The 24,376-nt window shown below is 34.3% G+C and overlaps 1 protein-coding gene and 2 pseudogenes across 1 annotated transcript; all 3 read right to left on the bottom strand.

Moving 5' to 3' along the window:
* Positions 1 to 5,820: 5,820 nt before the first annotated feature.
* On the bottom strand, positions 5,821 to 11,119 carry LOC119532898 (annotated as a pseudogene).
* Positions 11,120 to 11,575: 456 nt separating this feature from the next.
* LOC119533453 lies at positions 11,576 to 12,502 on the bottom strand (annotated as a pseudogene).
* A 10,947-nt stretch (positions 12,503 to 23,449) lies between these two features.
* LOC119533454 (olfactory receptor 4N4) lies at positions 23,450 to 24,376 on the bottom strand. Its single transcript, XM_037835490.1, has one exon. It carries the CDS (start codon positions 24,374 to 24,376, stop codon positions 23,450 to 23,452), a length of 927 nt encoding a protein of 308 aa, XP_037691418.1.

The raw sequence follows: 24,376 nt of genomic DNA on the forward strand, positions 1-24,376 counted from the left end.
ACACATATAATTTACTTTGTGTGTATCCATATTTATAGGATAAATTTCCAGCAATGAGATTCTGTTTCAAAAGGTGTGTACATTTATATATTGAAAATTGCCTTTTTAAGGAGTTGTACTCACGTGTTCTTCATCAAGAAATATATAAGCATGCTTGTTTCCTCATAATTCTACCCCAGAAAAATCAAACCTTTATATGACAATATGATAGTTAATAAATTGTGTATCAGTGTAGGGTCCTCATGCATTCCTTTTTTTATGAATTCCCAGAGCTCACACTCTTAACCAGAACTGTCCTTCTAAAATGGAAATGTGATCATGCAAATATTCTACTTGCAACCTTTCTTTATCTACCTCTCTCCCATAGGACAGGGTTCTAAATCTTCAGAGTTAGTACACTTGGTTCTCTGTCATCTACCTCTGCCTAAATCTTCAGTCTCATATTCTACCACTTTCACATCCAGCACTCCTTTCTTCTAAAAGGATGGATGAGTTCTGCTTCTCAGAACCCACTAACCACGTTGTTTTACATCTCCAGATTTTATATATACTCTTCGCTTTCCCTGAAATGCTCTGCCCTTACTTGTTTTCACAGAATTCTGCTATTCCTTTTTCAAGTTTCAACTAGACTATCACCACACTCTGTTACATTTATTAACCCCTCTATAACCCTAAGAATTTGTCAATCCTTCTGCTATGCACCAAAAAGTAACTTGCACATAATTCTATTATTATATCTCCTTTAATCATTCAACAAATATTAATTGAGTGTGTGTGTCAAACTTTCTATTACTTCTTTGGGGGTGGGGGATGAATATGACAGAGGTAGCTCTAACCTCATGGAGTTACAGTCTAGAAGGGGAAGTAAAGATATTCAATAAATAAGAGCATAAGCATTTTTAATTTTAATTGTGCAGGGCACCAGGAGGGATATTATAGAATAATGAAAGACCGTATAATGTTGGGACTTTCTGCATTGATGTAATTACAGGAAAATTCCCTGGAGAAATATATGTAATGGTTAGTCTTGAGGAATAAGTAGGAACTAGGAAAGGTGAGCAAGTGTGGGCATTAGGATATTTGTAAGCAAATAAAATAGCAATAGCACACGCAAGGAATGGAGCCTGGTGTGTTGGAGAGAAAAGAAAGTTAATGTCCAAGGGGGAGAGGGATGCAAAAAGGGCTGAGGAGATGAACACAATCCAGACGATGCATGTCCTACTGTACATTGTTGTGTGTTTCCCAAGCCCATTGCTATTTTTTCTGTGATCCATAGAATGATGCCTCTCATGTTATAGCTTTTAGTAATGAATATGTGAAAATAAAGAAATATATGATCATCCTCAACTGTGGGATAAGCAAAACCAAAACTAACATCGAGGGGTGGGGCAATATGGTGGCACAGGGAGGTGTGAAATTTAGTGCTCTAGGGCAGCTAGCAAACAGCCAGGAACAACTAGTAAATAGTCTGGAACAACAGCTTGGGAGATATCTGTGACCAGACACATATCATACACCAGCCTGGAATGGGTGAAAGAGCCGAGATCCCAGTTTAGAACTTAATGGAAATATTTAACAATTGATTGTGGTGATAAATGCATCATTATATGATAATACTGTGAACCACTGATTGCACACTTTGGTTGACTATCTGGTATGTGAATAAATCTCAATAAAATTACATTAAAAAAATAAAACATCGAATCAGAATACTTCAATCCTGGAGAAAGAAATTGCTGAGCAGTTTTTGCCTCATGTCTTGATACTACCTGATCCCTATTCAGGAAGTTATTCTCTGTTATCTTAATGTAAAGGCTCCCACCAATTGCCACCACCCTAAAATTCACTAATTTGTCAAGCAGTGAGCCGGTGTCTATAAGCCAGGAAGTTCACTTCAAGGAACGGCAGTAGGACGGATTCTGGGAAACAGCTTCAAGGTGCACGGGAATGGGGAGAGGAGAGAATAAGAGGGAAAAGGGTGTGTTGCTTCTAGAAATTGCTGTGCCAACTGCATCGTTCAACTATTCATATATTTTGAGGTTTAGTATATTGGTCAAGTAAGCAAATTTATGACTATCCAGGAGGGATTGGAAAGAGACAGGAAGAACCAGGAGAATGTTTACTCTGTAGCTACCATGTAGTTTTAAAGTGCAGCCTATATGTTTAGTACCCTTTATTTTATTTAAAAACATTATTGTGATAAAAGACACTGATGTATGAATATCGTGTACTTATTTTTCCACTTTCACACAATCTTGGAATATATTTCAACTTAAAATGAATAAGAAACCACCAAAATATAATATTTATTTTGAAAACTACAGGCTTACAAAGGACAACATGAACTACACAAATACACTGAAGATAAATAATAGTTGGCACAGATCCAGTATTCCAGTATTAGTTAATATTAGTTAAATTGACATATCACATTACCGTATTAAAACTATGTCCATTAAGTTCAAGGTAGTATTCCATTTCCATTCCAGTCCCCTCCAATTTTGCACATATTTAATACAATAGCAGCAATAACAATATTATTATTTAGTATTCATTAAAACTTTAATGAGAGTCAATTAGTAAATATGTTAAATGTGTTTTTGTTTAATTTCCACAGCATCCATAATGGATAAATACTACTACTACATTTTAAAGATAAGGAAATGGAGGCTTAGTAACATTAAAAAATATGTTCATTATTGCACAAGACAGTGGTAAAATTGGAATTCAGACCTACAAGAGATTGAAACTATCTAATTGCTCAAAAACAGAAACAGATCTTAATTTCAATGTCATCTCCAGCACTTGGCAAGGGCCTGAAACAGAATAGGTGCCCAAGAAGCAATTATTGACCTAAAGATTATCACTTCAAAATAGGGGTTTATGTTTAAAAACAAATATAAGAATTTTTTGCTGAAGAATAGTAATTAGGCAAACATCCATTTCCAGCTTCCCCCCTTTTCCTTCATCTGGATGACTTTAAGGCAAGAGGGAAGAATTCATGTTCTAGTTACAAATAAACTAATATTTTAAATAAAAAATCTGGTTTTGCACCTGGCTCCAACACTGTATTTCTTCATAACTTGGGCACATTATTTAATTTCAGGTAGTCAATATTTGTCTTGGATGTAGCTTGGGTTGAAACATGTTGAGACCTTAAAAGTCTAAGACAAATGTAAGATACTACCAATGTCATTTCTCTCTTTGCAAGGAAGAAACTTGTTTTAATCTTACCGCATTCACAAATTGAATCCATTATAAGAGATTGCGTACAGAGCTCTTTTCATATACTTCAGCCAATTCAAGGAGACACAGTCCGTCAGTATATTGTTCTCAGTAGAACTCTCAGAGTATCAGGCAATCTATTTAGTTTTGTCATCCACCATGTTAACAATGGAAAATCAGACTATTCTCTTTGTTTTGATGCCAAGTGTCATGACAAGCCAAAGTCTTAGAGATATCCCAAAGCTAGAGTATCTAATTTTACATGCTGGTGGGTGGTCTGCTCTGAATGCAGTTATTCTTAAAAGGCATCTTACTTAAAAATAAGATGAATTTTAGGTAAAAGTGCACTTAAGGGGGTAGGGGAATGGAAATGACACTTTTAGAATTCATTCTGTCCATTTTATGTAAAATAGGCACAGCAAGCATTTATCTACTTTTGTCATCCTCACATTAGAGGTATAAAAGGCGTAGTGACACAAAAGAATCTCCTAGGATAACACAAGTAGGAGGTGACAGAGTCAAGATTTGACTCCCGGGTCTATGCATGTCTACAGCAATGTTTTTTGCCCCTCACTCAGCCTTGAATTCTCTGGAACTCTGAATTCTCTGGAACTTAGGATCTTCAGCTCTTAGGAAAATAGATTGGCTAACTAATTTTCAAAGCCTATCTTGTCTAAAATCTCATGACTTAAAACATATTCTGTGGAGCTTTTACATTTTTCACTATTGAAGAGCACTTAACGTAGGTTGCGTATGAGGAACAACTATAGAATTTTTGGATAATAGAAATGACTGGACTGCATACTATAACAAAAATTTCCAGGTGATTCTATTATTCCCCATTATTAGATAACCACATTATGTGCCCCCTCCAGAAGCCCATAATTTTAAAATTGCTGCAAAATTCCCCAGAGGGCAGACATGGACTCTCTTACCAATGGAGAGTGAGAGAGTCACTGAGCCAGAGATGGAGAAGTATAGAATTGCCTGAAGGTGTGCCTTCTACCTTAGCTCTGAACCACATCAAGATATAGTTCTGAAATATGGCAGTGATCTTACAAAATGAACTTCTGTATTTTTTTTTTTTTTATTATTTTAGAAGCTTCTGTCAGACTTGATTGGCTTGATATTATCATGCATGCCAAATCCTATTTTGTATGAAGTTGAAGGACGCATTAGGCTGGACAGGAGATACAATAATCATTCTACATTCAGATTTTCTTGTTCCCATTCAGATCTACACCTTATAGGAAGAAAGAATAGATGAAAATGTCCTACATTTGCTATCTTTTACAGAAAGGAGAAATATATATATACATGATTGTGAACATATATAATGTTTTTGTCATTCTTTCATAGCTGCATTGACCCTGATGTTCCTGAAAATACTTGTTTTTTTGGGGGGGTGTTCGCATGGTGGGGAAATGTTTGCATGGTGGGGAAATGTTCCTGTCTTACTGAGTAAAGTAGCCTCAGAATGTTTGGCAGATATTGCTTATGTGTTTGCATAAAGAATAGACGATTTCAAGTTCACCTTATGCAGACAGATTTCCTTGAGAATGTGACACTCTACCACCACAACAATTACACGCAAAAATACATTTATCCTGATCAATAATAAAAACAAAGTAGGGAGATTGTGCTGTATATTTCTAAAATGCTTTTCAAATTTTCTTCCCATAGGCCACAGTATATTGAAAATAAGATAGAAAATTTATACGAAGACTAATAATGCTTTGGAATATTTTATTTTGGAAATGAAATATTATCATTAATTTAGTAGTTGATGATTTCCTAAATACTTAGTCTTGGTATTAAACAGATTCACTGTATCTATGATTTTTCATCCAAGTTATAAAATGGTTTACTTTCTGAAGTTTAAACTTTATCAATTTCTACTTGGTTAGTTATTTGCTATATTATTTGCTGTATTAATTTCTACTTGGTTAATTATTTGCTGTATTAATTGTCAAGTGAGATAGTGATCTGCACACTATTAGGAAACTGTGTTGCTTTTTAACCCTTAAATTTTAGATCCTCCTAAATGCTCTTTTGTTTCAGAGTTGACTCAGAGCTAAAACAGTTGGACCCATTGAAAAGAGATTGCTCAACAATCTTCAAAGGATTCTCTTCATAATACTAATTTTCCCATGAAAATATGGCCAATGCTATGAAAAAATAATCCCATTATGCCCAATACTAATTAAAGATCTGCAAGTGAACACTATCCGTGTAGCAGCAGAGTGAGAATATTCTGGGTTAGAAGTCAAGAATACAATATTTGATCTCCAACTTCTCCAAGTAGTCATAATCTGAGGTATGTTTATAGGATTCAAGGGTCTATTGAGTCCTGAATTTATGTTCACAATTTTGAAGATATGTACATTTTTCTATGAAAAGAACCTACATATTTCAACAGATTTTCAAATAGATACATAAATTATAAGGCTTGCAAACTCTAAGTTTTAGGTAAGATCCTGTTTCTTATTTTCATGAGTTTAGATTAAATGATCTGAAAGGCAGTTTCTATATTTAATTTTCTATTATTCCATGAACAAAACTGGTGATACTACCCCTCAGCCAGGAGATCTCAGTTCATTGCACTGGATATCGTGGAGAAGTTTTCCCAAGATTGAAATTTTGGTAACTCAGTTTCTTTTTCATGGCTGCCTTCATGTCATGGTTTCTTAAAGCATAGATAAGAGGATTCAAAAAGGGGGTAAAAATGGTACAGAAAACAGAGAGAACTTTGTCAACCAGAAGTTTGTGAAAGGCCACACATAGATGAAGATGCAGGGTCCAAAGAACATTAATACAACTATGAAGTGTGCAGTGCAGGTAGAAAGAGCCTTCGATGATCCTGTGGAGGAATGGTTCTTAATAGTGATAAGAACAATGATGTAAGAGGTGAGCAAAAGCAGAAAACTTACAAGAGCAATCACACCACTGGTTGAAATCATGAAGATCCCAAGAATATGTATATCTATACAAGCCAGCTGGATGACCAAAGGAAGGTCACAGAAGAAACTGTCCATGACATTGGGACCAAGAAGGGCAAGTAGAGGGTAAATGCTAACTGGCTCATTGTATGCAGGAAACCCATGGTCAAAGAAGTCACCACAAATCCTACACACACTCTTTGGCTCATAACTATTGAATAATGGAGAGGTTTGCATATGGCAATATACCTGTCAAATGACATAGAGATAAGCAGCATGATCTCAGTCCCAGTGAAAAAGTGCAAAAAGATCTGTGAAATGCAGCCCCCAAAGGAGATGGCCTTGTGCTAAGGAAACAAGTCCATGGGCATCTTTGGAGTGGCAAAGGAAGACAGGCATATGTCAAAGAGAGACAGGTTGCTGAGCAGGAAGTACATGGGGGAGTGGAGGTGGGGGGTTGACATGCCTGTGAACAAAATCAGGCAGTTTCCCAACACAGTCATTACATAGGAAATGGAGAACACCACAAAGAAAATTCTGGAGCTCAGGGGAATCAGTGAGTCTAAGTAACATGAATTCAGAAACTCTAGAATGGTTGAACTTCTCCACTGATCTGTAGACTCTGCTCCATGTTGTTAGAAGACAACACAATGACAACTGTAAAAATGTGACGTTTCTGCACCTACATTTGAGAGTTCTATCACTTAATTCACTGGGACACTGATTTCCAAGAACAGAGATTACCCACTAATAAGCCTCCCAGTAAAGATTTTTCTTTTGAACCACTGGGTATTTTTTAAAGGGAGAGGGTGAATAAAAACAATTGTGATAGGATAGCTCTTCAAAAAGACAACCTTTTGGTTCTGACCAGCATCAATGTATTTTGGCATATATACACAATAATATTCCTGTTCTGCATACTAAGACACTACATAATTAATATTTTATAGATAAATATTACATAATATTCCTGTTCTGCATACTAAGACACTACTAATTCGTATTTCATAGATAAATGTTATATAAGTTTGTGTTCTCTGCTAATAAGGCAGGAAAATAAAAATTAAAATGAGGGTTGAAATATCAAAGGTTGTTATTACACAAAAAAATGCAATTATATTTAAGTAACCATTCTTGAACACTGGATTTAATTAACAAGTTAATGTAATGATTTCCATAGACTCATTTAGTATCCAATGAGGATGATAAATGTTTCTTTTTAAAATTTTTAATTCCATAAAACTATTGTTGGCATACCTGTATGCCATAAAACTATAAGGCTTACCTGTAATATAGGAGAATTATTTTGAAATTTTCTTATTTTATAATCTCATAGAAACATTTAAAAAAGGAAGATATCCCTTCTTTCTTTCTCTTCCTGGTGCCCAAACAAAACTATTTTTTTTAGAGTAGGAAAAAGAAGGATACTTTAAGGACTCAGACTAATTTTTTAAATATGGTTTTCAGTTTATTGCTCAAGCCATGATCTGTGAACTTTATCTCCTGTGAGGTGTCAGTGTCTTTACCAAATAGCCAAAAGGGTGGCACAGATAACCAAATGAAAAATAGTGTTGTAAATAAGAGCTAACCTTGTGACCAGAAGGTCTTCACTTTTCCAGCTACCTAATGAAAGATAAGTCTCTAACTAGAAAAAGGTCAGCTGAGTTATTTGGAAAACGTGTCCATGTTACTGGAAAATTGATCTGATAAAAATTAATTAAATAAAAAATTATTATAATTTCAGTTCAATACTTCATAAAGACTGTATGCTACCAAAATCATTTCATTTGTTTAAGTTACATTGCTTCTTTTCATATATAAAATTATATGAGTTCCCTTGTCACATGACATCCCTTGAGAATTTTCAGCTTTGCACATTTGAATATAATTTATTAATTAATAGGTACTATTATACCTAATCCAGGGTTACCTATTTTTGAAAATGTCATTATTTGTTCCTTAATCTACTTAACCATTTTCTAAGTACTCTGAAAAAGATTAAAATGGTCAGTGAACCATTTTAGACAAATTAAATGTTAAATGTCAATATAATAACATGTAAGTTATAGTTAACATTAACATAAATAGATAAGAATGAAGTCATAATGCCTAAATTTGGACACCAAGCAAATGAAAAGAGAGTCAACAAATGAACTATTTGCTTTGCAATTTCTCCATTTTCCTTTCACTCATTTATTCCCGACAATCCCTCTAAATTTTTTTAAAACAAAAATAAATAGTAATAAAAATGAAAACCCCAGAAAATGAAAACCCTGAGACAACTGACTATTAAAAATTTCCTTAGATTGTAGATCAGCAGACATCCAGCTTTAATTGTTATAGCGGTATCAATGAATCAATTTAGTCAAAGGATAAGGTTTATGGTTTATGTTCACTTAATTAACTAATTGGTTGATTAAATTTCCAGATCAGCTGGCTAATTTGAATTAAAAGTTGTGGCAAATTTTCTAGACTAGAGAATAAGTTTTTTTTTGATTTATAATAAAAACTAAATCAGAAATATTTTAAAACAATTTTGAATTCTTTTTTGATAACACACACACATTCTTCATTGATACCACATTCTGGCTTTAGAATTGGAGGACCATATCAATCGCTCTGTTGCATCAAATTTTACACTCCAGTTAGAAGGGCAAACAATGAAAAGGAAAAATCTCTGATTTATTCATTTAATTGTTGCCATGCAGAGGGAGACATACTGGAAATAAATTGTACTTTCCAAATTAAAATCTACCTTATTATTCTATCTTTAACTCACACTGTTATTGAAACCTTGGTATCTAAATTTTAAGTGTTACCTTCTACAACATTTTTATTTAAATCACCTCCTTTTCCAGGCTGGAGAAAAACCAGGCCTCATTCTCAATTCAGTTGCATATATTCAATTTTTTTGTTTATAATTAAAAACAATATTTTAGAATTTTTGTGAGGACAATATTCCAGAAACCTTAAAACTGAATCAAGTGTTACAGTGGTAAAGTCAAACTGTAGGTCAAATTGTCCTTGACCTGCTGTGTGACATTAATCAAACCTTGGTAACCTCTCTAGGATTTGGACCCTTTGTGTGTAAGGATTAAATTAGATGGTTCATACAAAGCACTAAGCATATCTCCTGGGTAATATTCAAGGAACTTTCTAGGTCTGAAAATCTGATTTAGGAATGCTGTTCAGAAATAATCAGCTTATTTCATTTGCATATATATACATGGAGAGAGAGAGAGAGAATCATTTCATCTTTTTAAAGTTTAATTGCTTCTTTATCTTCAGTACCTTATTACATTAAATCCATTGAAAATTCTAAGCTTCACACATTTGAATAGTTTTTCTATTTTCCTGTATTAATAATTTAATTGTTAAGGGGAACTATTATTATACATAATCCTACATAAACAGGATCATTGTAAGTGAACAAAGACTTGAGTTTTTCCTCCCACTTTATCTCCAGAAGAACAGCTCACATTCATACCTAATCATTCCTCTTTATATATTCAAGGTACATGAATTCTCTTTTACTACCCCTAGTTATTAAATGAATGTTGATCTGCTCTATCTCATTTTTACTACCTGAAGAACACAAAACACAAACCACAGCTGCTTCTGATGATCCTTCAAACTACTACCAGCTCTTAACCTACCAGTTATGCAGCAGGAATCAAAAACACCATATTTTCCAAGATTCAAAAGTCTAATGAAATCACCGTGATATTTAGTGAGCATGAGAAGCCTGGATATATATATTCTCTCCTGCCTTGGTAAAAAAGTCACTAACAGGCAATGACATCTAGGAGATCAGGGACTAGACACTGCAATCTACTTGCAGTGGGAGTTATGAAAGCTTGAGAAATTCTCTTTTGCTCTTCTAAGTGAAATAGGAAGCAAGGTGATGAGCTGGAAATGAGGATGAGGAAGAAAGTATTTGAGGATTGAGAACACTTTTGTTATAGTCTCAATATGTTTACCATGCATATGATTTATACTAAAAATATCTTAATCTTTGATTTTTTTAAAAAATAAAAAATTAATCAAAGATTCACTTGCAATTTGGGTTCCAGATATATTTTCAATGCTGCCCATTTAATGTACTCATGCAAGGCTTGAATTTGGAAATTGGTTCATTGAAGGAGGAGCAGTAGCGTGAGGGACTTCTGTTTTGCTAGGGGAGATCTGATAGGGGAACAGGGGTTCTGGATCCTGGCCTCTGGCTAAAATGGTGGGAGCTTTCAGACCTCAGATTGCCACAGATTGCCACAAAAGAGCTCCCTTGATAGACAAGGTCTCCTGTGTTGTTCTGGGAGTCACCTCTGGTGGCCAAGCCTAAAACCTTCTCGTCTAGGCCTTTCTACCATATGCAAATACCTATTTCCCCATATTAAATCATGTTATAGTTAAAATAGCTAGAGTAGTTGCTGTTATCTGCCACAGAACATTGGTCCACCAAAAAGTATTGTTATTATGCTCAGGGTAATCAATTGGGGTGAAACCAAACATATAGCTAGGATTCAAAAATATCTACCAGGAGTAGTCATGAAACTCTGGGGATAGGGGTTTAGTGAAACTTTTCCATGACTTTTTGCCATTAAAAAAAAAAAAAGTTTCCTTTCACCTTCTTTTTCCTAATTATGAAAAAAAAACCCAAACTGGCAATTTAATTTCTTTCCAAATGCAACTACAAGCATATTTGCTTCAAAGATATTTTATGACTCATTCACCTCTGCACAGAATCCTGAGGATACCATCCGTAGTCATGAATGAAACTGGAGAATATGAAACATTATATTGTTTAAAGCCTTAGAATGGCTTCACATTGCAAATAAAATTCAAACTGTTTGTATTCGTTTACTATAACATGTAAGTTTGGACATTACCAGAATTTCTACCTTTAATTCTATGATTTGCTCAATCACTTACTGTTCTTCAGACAAATTGGACTTCATTATTTTCCCCAAGTACACCAAGTTCTTTGTTACTATCTTCGATTTTAGCAATATCTGTTCTCTGTGATAGAATTCTCTGTCCTAGATGTTTGCATAGTTGGCTCTTTTGTTTTATCTAGATGTTAGCCAAAATACCACCTCTTAAGAAGGTCATGCTTCATGACTAAAAGTAAATTGGTTACAACTACTTCACAGTCACAACATTTCACTTTTCTTTTTAGTTTCTTCCAAAAATATCTCTTCCTGGTTCTATGTTATTTATTTGCTGTCTTAATGCCTGTTTATTCCCAACTATTGTACCTGTAGGAAGGTAGTGACTTTATCTGCCACTTTCACAACTTTTCTCCAGCCCTAGAATACTCCTGACCAATAGTAAGTGTTCAATAAATGTATTTGATAGAAATAATTTCAGATGAATTTCCCCAGTCTTGATTTTCTTATTATTTTTCCCATTTATCAGGCTATGTGTTGATTAAACAATCTTCTCATGGATGGTTTCACTTCCTGGTTACGAAGGGTATATATTACGGGTTCAACAAAGGAAAGATAACTGTGTGGAACAGAGAAGCCACTTTGTCAGCTGGGAAAGCCCTGAAGGGGCAAGCATAGATGAAGATGCCAGGCCCAAACATGAGAAATATAACTATGATATGGCTGGTGCATGTGGATAGGGCCTTCCTTGTTCTTCCCTTCAGAGGAGGACCCATGTACACGGCAGAGGATGACTCCATAGGAAACCAGGAGCCCCAAGAAGCACAGTAGTGTCATCAGTCCACTGTTGAAGACCATCAGAAGCTCCACCACAAAGGTGTCTGTGCAGGCCAGCTTGATGACATGTGAAACATCACAGAAGAAGTTATCCAGCTGGTTTGGGCCACAGAAGGGCAAGTGGAGGATGAGGGCCACCTGGATCATGGAGTGAACAAAGCCTCCAAGCCACAGAGCCAACAGCAATCCACAGCAGGCTCTAGGGTTCATGACAGTTGAATAGTGTAAGGGCCGACAGATGGCGATGTAGTGATCAAAGGCCATCACAACAAGAAGTAACCCCTCCCCCCCTCCAAGGAAGTGCAAGAAAAAGAGCTGAGTGATGCAGCCTCTGTAGGAGATTATCTTCTTCCCAGAGAGGAAGTCCACCAGCATCCTGGGAGCCACAATGAAGGAGTAAGATGCATCCAGGAAGGCCAAGTTGCCCAGGAAGAAGTAGAGAGGGGCTGTGAGGCCAGGATCTGACCTGATGGTGAGGATGATGAGGAAATTTCCAGGGAGAATGATGAGGTAGAACGCTAAAACTAACACAAAGACCAGGAGCTGAACATCTCAAGACTTAGTTAGGCCAAGGAGGATGAATTCTGTCACCTCTGTGCTGTTCTCTCTCTCCATCTCCTTGACCTGCATTACATCAAGACGCAGAATTTTTTTTTCACTGTCTTCCATTTAGACCATGGTTCTTCACCAGCTAAAAATAATTGGCATGTATCACTTCAGCTAAAATCAATACATGTCTTAAATCTTTCCAAAGTCCTGGGTAAACCCTTTATCCATCATTCCTCCAGTTTAAAAATGTAAACAAATGCAAACCACCATTGTCAAAGCCACACTCTTATTCTCATTCAGTCTGTGCTTATATATATCAATTCTCTACCTTAGGAGTCTGAGATCCTGCACATTGGGATTTCTTACCTCTTGAATTGTATTAGAAATTTTGAGATTGAAACATAACCCCAATTATCAAGGTCTTTAAGTTTTTGGGGGTGTACTATGCTTGAAGCCTAACTGCCCATTTTCTTTATAGTAGACCTTTTTCTCCTCACCAACACAATCCAAACCTTTTACTACATATTTCTTTCCTTCAGTTCCTATGGAATTCCCAGTTCCTGGCTGCTAAATCTAGCTTGTTGTCTGTATTCTCTTACTAATCCTTGTCTTATTTCCTTCCTTCTGGTATTCTTGTGTACCCTGACTCCAAACTGGTCAATAAGATCCTAAATAATAACTCTACCTTTCATTGAACTCAGAAGGAGTTGCCTAGCTGCCTTGCTAGTTTACACCATTTCTGTGGTCACTCTACACCCTTTTCATTCAGCTTAATTAAAGTTGAATTTCAAACACTTATATTCCCAACCCACTTTATCTAATCCCAGTATAACACCTAAAGGAGAGTCTTTCCACAACAATATGCTACAAAACAAAATGTGCCAGTGTAAAATAAAATAATTCAGTTATTTCCTGCATATACTTTATTTCAAAGAAAAGTTCAGTAATGTTATTGTGGTTACATTACTTAGATTTAGAATAAATTTTCCTTTTTTCTCTGATTTGCAAGTGGTAGAAAAAGCAGGTTTAAACTAGGCAGTTTGAATTGGTAAAGAAATTATTAATCACAGTTTTAATCAATGTTTGTTCTTTCTTGTATACTTGAAAAATTAAAAACAATACTGCTGTAGTCATCTGTTATGGGTTTAGAATGAGAATTTCAACCCTGTCTAAATAAAAAGAACATCAGTCAATGGGTACAAAATCCAGATTTAAGTTTCAATCTGTTTAGTGGGGTATGATCATTGCAGAAGGCGAACATGATGACCTACTTAGTAGTGGAAAGGAAATGCAAATATATACACTCACACAAAAGCATCACTATATATATATATATATATATATATATATATATATATATATATATATATATATATATAAAACACTGTATACCATTCTTCTAAAACTTATACTTTGTAAGATTTACAATATATAATAATTAGTACAATGGTAAATACAATTTATAAATAAATATATATATATTTAAGTCATATAGTAAAAATGTTTTATTACGGATGTGATTTTTTGTTTTAAAATTTCTGGTCTATAGCAACATAAACAATGTAATAAATGTTCCCAACACTATTTTATTAATAGCATACTACACTTGTTTTAAATGAGTGCTGCGGAACACCAAGTACCAAGTGGAAAGAAAGTCTTTGACAGAAAGTGTTTGGAGGGCTGTACCAACAAAATAAAAGTGATAGAGGATGAAGGGAGGGAGAGGAGGAAAACACAAAAGTCCAAATAACAGATATCAAATCCAAAGAGTGGTGTTAGAGTACATGTTTTAGAAGTATGTGCACATGTATCTCTAGAGATGAATAAAGTGGTTAATACAGAGCTTCCCATGTGTTTAAAAAAGGTGTATTCCTTTTATAAAAGGCAGAATTTGTAAATGTGATACTTGCAACATGTTGGCACATATGTGTACGCAAACACAATACACACATTCACAAACACATGCAAAATGGAATGCAAACAAAATATTAACAGAAATATTTTGTAGGCCCTCCAAATTAGCTTTTCTACTCCTTATTTTTCCCCCTTAGGCAGCCATTTTTCTCAGCATTCATTCTGCCAGCTGCCTATAGAAACATGGTCTTAGGAAACTAAATCAAGCTCCACATTCTACTTACTCTTAAGTTTTGTGCTTCCCACATGCTCACATAGAGTAGGTTATTTCATGAGGTGTTGGTTTTTGGAGATAGTTCTGAGGCATCAGAGGATCTCTAGAGGCCTTTGAAATTGAGGATTATGGCTCTTCCACTCTTCCTCATTGATCTCCTTTGCTTTGTTCCTCCACTTTTACTAACAGACTGGATTCCTTACCACAAGACATCTCTGTTCCACTCTTTTCCCTTGTCCCAATCCAATCCTAAGTTACTTCTCTGCCTGTGATTCTGAAATGGACGTTGGGAAAGATCCAGACACTGAGAACAAAGGTGCCTCAGAGGAACATGCTTTTAGGAAAATAAATATATTCCTGAAAAAAAATTATCCAGAATTTATGGCCCTTTGCAGAAAAGAGCAATCCAGTTTAGTCAAGTTGATGTGAAAAGTGCCTTCAGAGGTGGCTGAAAAACAAATCCGAATCCTTGCCACTGTATCTCTAATTATTTGCCATTAAAGCTAATTCAGACATTCATCCTTCTCTAGCAATGATGAAACTCTTCAGAAATACAGAACGCTAGGACAGAGGCTCCCCACCTTCTTAGGGTGGAGACACACAAACTCCTGTGGACCCACACTGTACATGCCTGGAGTCCAAATCGGGGTCAGCTAGCTGCAGGAACCAGGTGTTTAGAGACCCAAGGGCTCAGTCTGCCATCTTTCTCAAACATTCCCTCATGCCTCCTTCCTTATTTTTCCATCTCTTTCTCTCCATTTTCATTCATCATCAAACAACTTATTTGTTTAATTTATTCTTCTAAGTTTGATCATGTTTTTCCTGTTAATGTATTTTCTCTTGTCTTTCTCCCACCTCCACTCTTTCTCTCCCTATTTAATTTTCTTTCCTTAAAATCTCACTCTTTGCCATTTTCTCTTCATTCTCCCTTTCCTTTTTCCATATTTTGCATCTGCAATTTTTTCCACTCTCCTCCACTTGTCTTCTATGTTAATTGTCATTCCTTTATATCACACGTATTATATCTAAAAACAAAACTGTAAGTAAATACTCATTGCTGATTCCTTTCCAGGATTCTTCCAAGGAAGAACTAACCATACACCTGATTTCAATCATCCTTCGTTCTGCTAAATGCTTGGTCTATAGAATAAAAACAAGTAACTCACTCTTCAGTACTAACCATTTCCTCTTGAATGGTATCATCTTGCAATTTATCACAACTGAATTATATATTAATTGCCTCCCATTCCCTCAGATATCTTTTCTGCTTGTCAGTGGACCTGATAAAATGGCATGATTTACCTTTATTTTTTCAAAAGTAAATCTCATTAATAGAATTCTAATGAAATGATATATTTCATAAGGTTTCCAAAAATCAGAGTGTAAAATGTGTCAGAAACTTCATTCAAGCCTGCAAACAATTTAAGTATGGAATTACATGTTTACATGATCTAAAAAAGGGAGATGAGACTGAAGAGCATGATCAAATACCTACTTGATATTGCTGTTGATGACAGACAGATAAAGCACTAAACAGTTGTATACATCTTCAGCCAGGAATTTCCCTACCTGTGAACTAGGAATGATTAGATTAAATGATCTTTAAGTCACTTCGGATGCCAGTAAAATGTAACAGTGCAGAATAAACCCTGGTTTGGAATTATTTTATCTGACTTTAATGGCTTGGATCAGCAATCTACCAACAGTAACCCTGGGAAAGTTTGCATAATTCTGAGTTTTAATCTGTCAAAGAAAATAATGTGATCATTCTTTGTAACAGGAGTGATGTGAGGATTTAATGAAGTGATTATACTTGTCGATGTCTTTGGGGTAAATCCCAGTATGACGGTAACTACATAACTCTCAATGATTAAGAGAGATAAGAAGTTGTGGAGGCTCAGTAAAATTTCTTTGTGAAATTACTCAATGCAGGTGATGTTTTGTAAAGTAGCCTTTTCCCAGTTTCACATCTTTATCTCTGTCAAAGCCCTATATTGACGAATGGTGGAACTACAGCAACAGAAGAAACTCTCATACCTGCTGAGTATGGAAATGAAGAGCTCAGTGCTAATTTGTCAGCAAAATCATAAAATGTTTTTCTGTGGAGCTCACAGCCTACCCTTTCTGCATCTTCTTTCCCTCTCATCTGTGCTTTAAGGAAAATAGTACATTAGTCCTTTGTAAGCTCTTTGGATTTAACATATGTCAACTCTCCCAAGGCTATTGATTATTTCATTTAGTTATAATAATGGAGTCAAGTTTTTGTCTACCATTAAAGTAATTATAAACATCGAGAGTGTATGAGAGAACAATTGGGAGAGAATATAGAACACGTCACCCTGCCGAATGTAGACCTTAGCCTTCAGCTTTTCCTGCTGAAACTATGACTTCTACTCCATTGCAGTCCCAGGCAGCAGATAAACCAGTAGAATAGTTGAAACGTTTTTCCTGTTGTCCCCTGCTTTGTACATATGAAGACCCAGCATAAATCTGACTCTTCAGAGGTCCTATGTACTTTCACAAAGTAGGCATCCTCCCCCTAGAAATGAGGCTGACCATTCTCACTTCATTCATAAATATTTTGTTTTCACATAGGAGAATCTTAGATTTGAAATCTACTCTAACTCTTTATGATGCAATGGAGAACGTGCTTTGGGGATTTGACACTACCACAACCCTACTGAGTATTCCAAAGGGAGTTATTAGAACATGAGTAAATTAGGGAAAGGAAAATACCAGAGCTTTGTGAGTAATAAATATTCAAAAAAATGTGTCAGAATCTTTAAAAGCAATGTAAGAAATGACTCAAATAATGAACTCTAAACATGCTACAATATCCCCTACGTGTAAAAAATTTGTCTCTTATTTAAAACAAAATATCAATGTATGAATAATTTAATAAAAATATATAACTGAAAACTAACAGATATTTTAAAAGATAACAGTGAGGCTGGTTATAAAGAATTTATATATACATTCAATACCTATACAAAACATAGTGGAAAGAAGGATCACATCAGTAATGGCAACAAGAAATATAAAATAAATGCTAAACTATAACTAAAAGAGCATCAGACTTAAGTGACAAGCTATAATATTCTTTTTGAGTAAAAAATAACTTGACAAACTTTAGAAACAAATTCTTGTTATTGAATATAAGCAATCAAATTGTTGAATATGTGCATTTTAACAAGTACATGAAACAGAATCTAATGAAATCTCAGTGACATTTTTTAATTGCAAAAATAATTCAAGACTATCCAGAAGAAAACCCAGGTGAATATAATTAGCAAACAGCAATCACAACGGATATCTGTTCTTCCCAATATCCAATAGTACTAGAAAATCATAAGAATTAAAATAATATGGAGGAATCATGGGAATAGACAGATTGATGTAAGTTATTTTCATAAGGATGTTGGGACAATTGCCTGTCTATTAAGCAGTCAGGGACATGAGGGGCTTAAGTCTTTATTCATGTACAACAAAAAAATAAATTTCCTATAAAATCTATTTGTATTATTTAAATTAAAATTAATGAAAAAATTTGTTGGTCCTTATTTAAAATTTGAGGATGAATATGACATGCTTTTTATAATATCAATGCCAAAATCACAAATAAAGAGAAGAAAAGTTACTTATAGAAAAAGAATCAACTATTTATTATATAAATCTACAGTCAATAAGAAAAAGACATGACAAACATTTTAGAATTAGACCAAATACATGAACAGGAAATTCACAAAAATTTACAGTCATCTCCTTAGATATACAAGGAGATTTTAACCTAATTAATTATCAAAGATAGGCAAATTTAAAATACCATAATATAATTTTACAATTGTATTTGAAATAATACAATTTCTCTGTCAAATTGGCAAAGATCAAAAAGCTAATGGATACTATTTTGGAAGAGGTAAGAAACAATCAGTTTCATGCAATGCAGGTAGAAATGAAACTGACAGAAATTCTTAATGGGTATCCAGTAATTTACTCCTAGAAATTTATCCCAAGGAAATAAACACATAAGTATCCAAAGATGTATATTTAATAATTTTTATAAACTTTGTTTATAGTAGGAGAAAAAGGAAACTAAGTAAGCATCCAAAAGTTGGCCTTATGGAATTATTTAAATAAATTATAATATCATAAAACACAATATTATAAATGCATTTAAAATATTATATAATTATAATACATTTGTTCATGTTTAATAGAGTCTAGAAGATCAAGAAAAAATATATACTATAAAAATCATCTATTTTGTGACCTTATAGTAAGATAAACAAAATGTTTACACATGTAGGAAAAAACTTGGAAATATATATTCCAAAAAGTTCTCTGATATGTTCCTATTGTATAGATATCTCATCAAGTGACTTGCACCACAAAGTCATTTTTTTCCTGATGTTATCATGTTAAAACAACATTTGACTACAATATACTATAGTCTCATTTCAATTTTTCCTTTTCTGCTTTGTAATGTAAAAGTAATGCATTTATTTGCTCATTCTCTTCTCACAAACCATTACTGGAAACCAACCCCAAAAGGTCAGGTGATAAAAATTGATATATAAAAATAAATAAGTCAAACTCAGACCTCCAAGAAGGCAGAAAGTTGTGGAGAATACAGAAAAACACATTATTAAAATAACTGTGGGGTGTTTTAAGAACTGTGTTTAGATATAATGATAGTACAGAAGTGTGAATACTGTGAGGTGACATTAGAATTATCTCAAGTAGCAGCAGCATTAGGATTAGTTCACCAGAAAGATGTCAAAGGAGAGAACAGAATGTTCAAAGGCATCAAAGAATGAAAGCCCATGGATACTCATAAACAGAGACAAGATTGGCAAAATAGGGGAATTGCTAACAGTGATTATGTTTAAGTTTATAATTCAGAGTACAGAAATTCAAGGATTTCCCATTGAGCATGATGTGTTATACTATATTTGAAATATACTTAGCTGACTTGAAAGGATAAAATTTGCAACTTCTCAACATACTGTTGATATATCCTACAGATATATCATCAGAATACCTTGATTTTTCAAAAGTGGGCTCTTAGATTAAAAATCCAAAACTTTTAGCATTCAATACAGTAGACATTATTCTGATGGGCAATGTTGGGAATATCACAATATTCCAACATATTTTTAATTGTGAACATATAAAATATGTTCTTGGACCATAATAGAATTGAACTAGAAATTAACAGAAATATACCTAGCAAATTGTAAAATATTTAAAAAATAAAAAGTATACCTCTTAAAAACCCAATAAAATCAAAGGAAAGATTAGGAAATTTGGAATTGAATGAAAATGAGAACAGAACAGAACAAAATATGTGGGATGTAGTTAAAGCATTGCTTGGAGGGAAATTTATAATAGTAACTCACTATGTTTCAAAACAAGAAAGGGTTTCCATCAATAATAGAATCTTCCAGTTTGAGTAATTAGAAAAATAAAAGGAAATTTATTCCAAAGAAAGCAGAAATTATATGAATAAGAGATGGAATATATGAAATTTAAAAAGAATAGCAACAAAGCCAAAAGCTAGTTATTTGTAAAAACAATAAAATTTATAAAACTCTACCCAGACTATCATGAAAAAAACAAGACATTATTCAAATTATCAGTATCTTTATTAAAGAAAGATCATCACTATAGATACACAGAAATTAAAAGAATAAAAAGGGAACATTATGAGCAATTTCATGCCAGTGAATTCAATAACTTAGATGAAATGTACAAAATCGGAAAGTCAAGATAACAAAACTAACTCAATAAGAAATAGTTACCCTGACTACCCATATACCTATTAAAGAAATATAATTATAGTTAAAAATTTCCCCACTAAGAAAACTTCTGGCCCAGCTTTTTTCTTGGTGAATTATACTAAATATTTAAGGGAGAAAAAAACTGATTCTAAGTAAACACTTTAACAAATGCTCTGATGTCCAAATAAGATAAAACTATAGACAACTGTACCTTATGAATATATCAAAAGGAGAATAAATCATTACTAAATAAAGTTAGGCCTAGGATGCACATTTCAACATTTGAAAAGCAACTAATATAATCACCATATCAACAAACTAAAAAGAGAAAACATGCTCATCCCAAGAGATGTGGAAAAAATATTTGACAAAAGTTTTCATAATTTATTTAGGCATTTAAAAAATTTTCTGGAGAGAACTAGGAATACAAGAAAATATCCTCACCATTAAAAATGGCATCTAGAAATAACTACAGCTAATATAATTCGAATTGTGAAAAACCTAATACTTTGCCCCCGAGATTGGGAACAAGGCAAGAATGTCCCCTCTCACCTCTCTCATACAACATTATGTGGAAGAAATAAAAGATATTCAGTTTGGAAAGGAATAAATAACATATTCTTTTTTTCACAAGTGTCATGATTGTCTGCAGAAGATATAATTTTTAAATTACAGAAAGAAAGACAAAAAAATAAATGAGTTTATCCAGGTTCCAGGAAACAAGGACAATATATAAAAATCTATTGCATTTCTATACACTAGCAAAACATGGATATTAAATATTTAAAAAGTGAAATCTACAATAACATCAAAAAATGTTCTGTGGTTACTTTTTATTGATTGAGATATAATTTATATACAAGAATTATGTACATAAATATACAGTGTGATAGATGTTTAGCAAATGTATATAATCAAAACCTTGATCAATACATAAATATTTTCATCACCCAGGATATTTCCTCATGCCACTATTTGTCAATCCACCCTAAGACATGCGACCACTGTTCTGTTTTCCATCACCATAGATGAGTGCTGCATGTCCTCAACTTTATGTAAAGGAAAACATATAGATATTCTTGTTTCTAGATTTTTACATAATGTTTGAGGTTTCTTTATATTGTTGCATGTCTCAGTAGATTTTTTTCTTTTTATTGCTGAATACAGTAGAATCTCATGTATGGATAACAGTTAGTATTCTGCTGATGAACTTATGGGTTGTTTCACTTATGGGTTGTTAAGAAAAACACTGCAATTATCATACATGGACAAGTCTTTCATTACTTTTTGATAAATACATAGGGGTAGAATGGCTTAGTTAAAAGGGCTGGTAATGTAGATATTTATGAGAACCTGTAGTCTTCTAAAGTGGTTGTACTATATTATCACCCATTTAAAGCAGAGTTCCAGGTGCTTCACATCCCCACCAACAGTTGTTTTTTAATATATTGAATTTGATTCTTGTGACCTTGATAAATTCGCTTTTAACTTCTAGAAGTATCTTTGAAGATACAGTAAGATACATACATAATCTTGCCATTTATAAATAAAGACATTTTTATTTCTTCCCTTCCAATATTAATACATTAAAAAAAAAATTTATTGCACTGATCAGGATATCTAGCATAATGCAGAATAGAAGTGTTGAGAACATATATCCTTGCCTGGTTCCTGATCTCAGCTGGAAAAGAATCACAATTTCACTATTTGTAATTATGATAACTGTGAGTTTTCATAACCACACTTCATTGGACTAAAGAAGTTCCCTTTCATTCCTAGTGTGTAGCGAATTTTTTAAAATCATGAATGGGTGTCAAAACTTACAGGATTTTCCTTTCTCTATAGAGAATTTCTACAATTATTTTCAACTTCCTTCAGTGAATGTCATGAATAAATTCATTTTTCAAATATTAAACCAACTTTGCCTTTTGCTGTATTTGATTTGCTTATATCTCACTTAGAAACTTTATGTGTCAGTTCATGGAGTTTATTTTTGAAAATTTTCTTTCCTTCTACTCTTCTGGTCAGATCTTGGAATTAGGGTTATGCTAGCCTCATAAAACAATTTAGGAAATGTTACCTCTTCCTCTGTTTTCTGAAAGAGTGTGGGTACAATTAGTATTTTATATACCTTAAAAGTGTGAGAGAATTGTCTAAATATACCATCGTTGTCTGGAGTGTTCTTAGTATGAAGTTTTTTTAATTAAAAATTCATTTCCTTTAAGAATGTATTGTTATTTATATTTTCTGTATCTTGATTGTATCAGTTGTGGTTGTGTTGTGTTTCTCAAGGAATTAGTCAATTTTATCTAAGCTTATGTATTTCTGTCATATTAAATCCTTCATATTCCCTTATTATACTTCCAATTTCTTTAGGATTTGTGGCACTTCCCCTTCTGTCATTCTTAATATTGGTAATTTGTGCCTTTTGTCTTTTTTAATTCATCATTCTCACTGGGTTTATCAGTTAGGAGAATCTTTGTAAGGTACCAACTTCTGGCTTTAAATTTTTTCCCATTTGTCGACTTTCTATTTCATTGATTTCTGCTATTATCATTTTATCTCTTTCCTTATACTTATTTTGGGTTTGATTTGCTCTTTAGCTTCTTAAGATGGAAAATTGAAACACTGATTTAATAATTGCCTTCTTTTCTAAAACAAGCATAAAGTTATATATTTCTATATGAACGTTGTTTTAACTCCAACAGGAAGATGTTGATATAATGTGTATTTATAATCATACAGTATGAAATATTGCCTAATATTGCTGGCAACTTACTTCTGGTCACATTTGATTCTTTAGAGGCAGGTGGCTAAATTTGCAGGTATTTGGGGATTATCAGCCTTAAACATCTTACATGTTTTGACACTTACAGTCATAAATTTAAGCCCCAAGTCTCCCACACTACTCAGTATACTCCAACGACTCTGGTTTTCTCTATATTCTTTAAATATACCAAGTTTATTCTCTCATTATACATAACTCTCTCTCAGTGCCTAGATAGTACCTGACAAAAAGGAGACACAGTTAAAAATATTTATTTGCTAAATAAAATATTTTCAGCTGGACTTCCACCCCTCCTGGATTCTCATTATAAAATGCACTCAGCAGAGCACATGCCGACTCAATAACCTCTTCATGGAAGTTTTCACTTCCTGGTTCCGAAGTGTATAAATCACAGGATTCATCAAAGGAAAGATCACCGTGTGGAAAAAAGACACCACTTTGTCAGCTGGTAAGGCCCTGAAGGGGCGAGTGTAGATGAAGATGGCAGGCCCAAACATGAGAAGTATAACAATGATGTGAGTGGTGCATGTGGATAGGGCCTTGTTCTTCCCTTCAGAGGAGGACCCATGTACATGGCAGAGGATGACTCCATAGGAGGCCAGGAGCCCCAGGAAGCACAGAAGGGTGAGCAAGCCACTGTTGAAGACCATCAGAAGCTCCACCACAAAGGTGTCTGTGCAGGCCAGTTTGATGACCTGTGGAACATCACAGAAGAAGTTATCCAGCTGGTTTGGGCCACAGAAGGGCAAGTGGAGGATGAGGACCACCTGGATCATGGAGTGAACAAAGCCTCCAAGCCACAGGGCCAACAGCAATCCATAGCAGGCTCTAGGGTTCATGACAGTTGAGTAGTGTAAGGGCCGACAGATGGCGATGTAGCGATCAAAGGCCATCACAACAAGAAGTAACCCCTCCCCTCCTCCAAGGAAGTGCAAGAAAAAGAGCTGAGTGATGCAGCCTCTGTAGGAGATTATCTTCTTCTCAGAGAGGAAGTCCACCAGCATCCTGGGAGCCACAATGAAGGAGTAAGATGCATCCAGGAAGGCCAAGTTGCCCAGGAAGAAGTAGAGAGGGGCTGTGAGGCCAGAATCCGATCTGATGGTGAGGATGATGAGGAAATTTCCAGGGAGGATGATAAGGTAGAAAGCTAAAACTAACACAAAGACCAGGAGCTGAACATCTCGAGACTTGGTCAAACCATGGAGGATGAATTCTGTCACTTCTGTGCTGTTCTCTCTCTCCAT

This window comes from Choloepus didactylus, chromosome 4 (assembly GCF_015220235.1).
Source record: "Choloepus didactylus isolate mChoDid1 chromosome 4, mChoDid1.pri, whole genome shotgun sequence".
Classification (NCBI taxonomy): domain Eukaryota; kingdom Metazoa; phylum Chordata; class Mammalia; order Pilosa; family Megalonychidae; genus Choloepus; species Choloepus didactylus.

Bases quoted from the DNA above. Each gene is read 5' to 3' on its own strand.
- LOC119533454 (XM_037835490.1), bottom strand. From the start codon at position 24,376: ATGGAGAGAGAGAACAGCACAGAAGTGACAGAATTCATCCTCCATGGT.